This window comes from Penaeus monodon, chromosome 29 (genome assembly GCF_015228065.2).
Source record: "Penaeus monodon isolate SGIC_2016 chromosome 29, NSTDA_Pmon_1, whole genome shotgun sequence".
NCBI classification, from domain to species: Eukaryota; Metazoa; Arthropoda; class Malacostraca; order Decapoda; family Penaeidae; genus Penaeus; species Penaeus monodon.
Window position 1 is genome coordinate 15,520,635 of NC_051414.1, and position 2,614 is coordinate 15,523,248.

Below are 2,614 nucleotides of genomic sequence, written 5' to 3' on the forward strand. Positions count from 1 at the left end.
TCAATAATATCTGATGTATGTATGTGATTGTGTGGTGATGGATGGATATAAAAACCGTCTGTATTGCGTACTAAGAAGAGAAATAAAATAGATAATATCGACAGCTTCCTCTAATCGATTAGCTTTGTCTTCTCCTTTCTCTAACTGTATGAAGCAACATTTCGCGTGTCCTTCATTTTAATATTATTCCTGCTCCCTGTCACTCATCCCGTGACCTTTTGGGCTCGTTACACGCATGCCATTGACAAGGAGGTTCCTTCTGCGCATTTGGGCTAGTAAAGACCCTAAGACCCTCCGCCTGTCTCCTCAACAACATGCGGTTTGCGGGTTTCGCTTTGGGTTCCTAGATGTGTTGTCCGATCCTCGCTCTGTATTCTTTATCTTTCCATGTGACGCAATTGATTTCAGACTTGTAATAAAAGAACTGAATTAGATGGGTTGCGTTGTTTTAGAAAACTAGGCCAGGAAGTTCACGCATCCTAAACAACGTACGGTGTTATTACGTTGCAGAATCGCGAATTTCTATCTCTTCCGCCCCGATGATGGTCTCTTCTCCTTCCGCCATCAATTTTAACGCCAAGTGCAAGTGCTTATCGTTTCGGTCGTGTTACAAACGGAGCTTTATTTTATCTTGCTGTGTTCGCATCGTCATGGTCGCCCTCGACTTCCCACTCAGTAAAGAAAACTTTGGTAATGGCAAAATTTGTTTCGCTTAATCGCCTTTGCCTTTTTATTATTATTCTACTACGCGTCGAAAAACTCAGCAGCCAGGAAGATCGTATGCGGGCAATCATTTATGTTCGTTTTACTTGTTTTCCGGGTTTTCAGTGAACAGGCAGTCTCTTTTTCAGTGTTTATTATATTGACTGTATTATCTATATTTATGAATCACACGTTAGTTAACAGATAGACAGTCACTAAACGTCAGAGATATGCCTAGCATTTATTTAGTTTGCTTTTTATTTGCGTTCCTTTCGTACTAGACCTTGTTCGGTGGCATTAAACATACGGTTATATCACATATCGAAAGTTTTTGTCTTAATGAGAGCCTAGACGGTTTCCCGTCTTGCAATGTAAAATACGTCCATAAAGGTCAACTAATGTAGTGACAGTTTTTTCTTAGCTCTTGATAACGAAAAGTTAGAGCTAAACTGAATAAAGTTGACATGAAGCATCTCCCCACGCTCCCCTGCAGACCCCCCTACTGCGATAGGCCCGCCCACCGCCCAGTTCGTCCCCACACTTCCGTCAACGCGCTCAGTGCCAGGTGGAAGCCAACCCGCCGGACGTCACCTTCACCATGGACGATCGGCATCCCTCGCCTCCTAAGAGCCCTCCCGACTGCGGAGGGAACACCGCCCCCGCCACCGGCCGCCCTCTCCAGGGGATCCGCCCTCGAGGTTGTCCCCCGCGTCCAGCTTCCTCCCGCCGGCGGGTCCGGGAACACCTCGCATCACACCACGCAATGGGAGTGCTAGTCCGACGAGTGAGCGCCGCCTCCGAGGTCGAGCACGACGTCCCCCGGGACGCGAGCCCCCGACCGGTCCCCCGTCCACGCCTGACGGCCTGCCGCATCCCACTGTGGATGGGCTGCTAGCGCCAAGAACGCGTCGGCCACATCAGGGTCCCCTCCCCTACAACGCTCACGGTTTGTGGTGAGTACGTGATGCGGCGGATTATTCTGTTTATATTAAGTTTCCTCCATATAGACACTAGAATACACTAATGTTCCCCTGACTAATATGCACTGCGGCAGAACCGCCTAGGACCCGCTACACGACTGCGGCGTGACGATGGTAGGCGTGACCCGCATGGTGGTGAAGTTCGATGACCCATTCATTGCTCATGACGACTTCCGCCCACAACGGCCAGTCGACACTCGCCCAGCCGACTTCGTGAGGTCGCCCGAGGGCCAGCACCACGGCCAACCTGGAGGTAATGAGTCAATCAGTCTATTAATCTGAGAAAGTAAGTGCACAATGGCTGATCACGCCTATTCTGAGATAACTTAGGTTTCTTCGTATTTTAGCAAAGAAAGGCAACAGGGGCGCTTTAAACTTATATAGGAGTACTGATTAAATTCTGGCGCCTGGAGGCCTTTCGGTAACCCGTTTCCTTTCCTCCCGTCCCTTACAGGTGTGGTCAAGGCGGTTGCTGGTCACATAACGACTCTAGGCCTGTGTTTAATCTCCAATGCCTACCGCCTATCCGCCACCCTGAGCCGTGCCTGGTACACGGCAACGCCCCACGCCCGATCCTCGCCGCTGCTAACCTGGACCCCTCACTCTCCTCGCCCGTGTTCACGCCTCAGGTTGGTGCATCTCCGCGCACACGCGCTCGTGCTGCTTGCCCTCTGCTGGGGCATGAAAGCGCGACGCGACAAGGCTTGGCTTGAATGGCTCTAGGATCTGAACGCCCCCCGCATCTTGTTTCCGCTTCCTTCTGGTGTGTTGGTTTATCCGATTTAGTCCTGTGTTAATGTTCTTTATCTATGAGGAGGCTGGGTCCTTATGCATGACCTGAATGAAAAACGGTAGAAAAACATTTCCTAAACAAAAAAAATGCCGCTTATTATCGTTTAGCTAGTTTTCGATGATGTAATGAATGGCAAGGC

The 2,614-nt window shown here is 49.8% G+C and overlaps 1 protein-coding gene across 1 annotated transcript in view; it reads left to right on the forward strand.

Moving 5' to 3' along the window:
- LOC119591762 (lysine-rich arabinogalactan protein 19-like) overlaps positions 1-1,597 on the forward strand; it is a 14,906-nt gene extending 13,309 nt beyond the window's left edge. Inside the window, exon 2 of the mRNA XM_037940509.1 lies at positions 1,214-1,597. Within this exon, the coding sequence (XP_037796437.1) occupies positions 1,214-1,597 (384 nt within the window). The remainder of the gene's footprint in view (positions 1-1,213) is intronic.
- Positions 1,598-2,614: the final 1,017 nt, after the last annotated feature.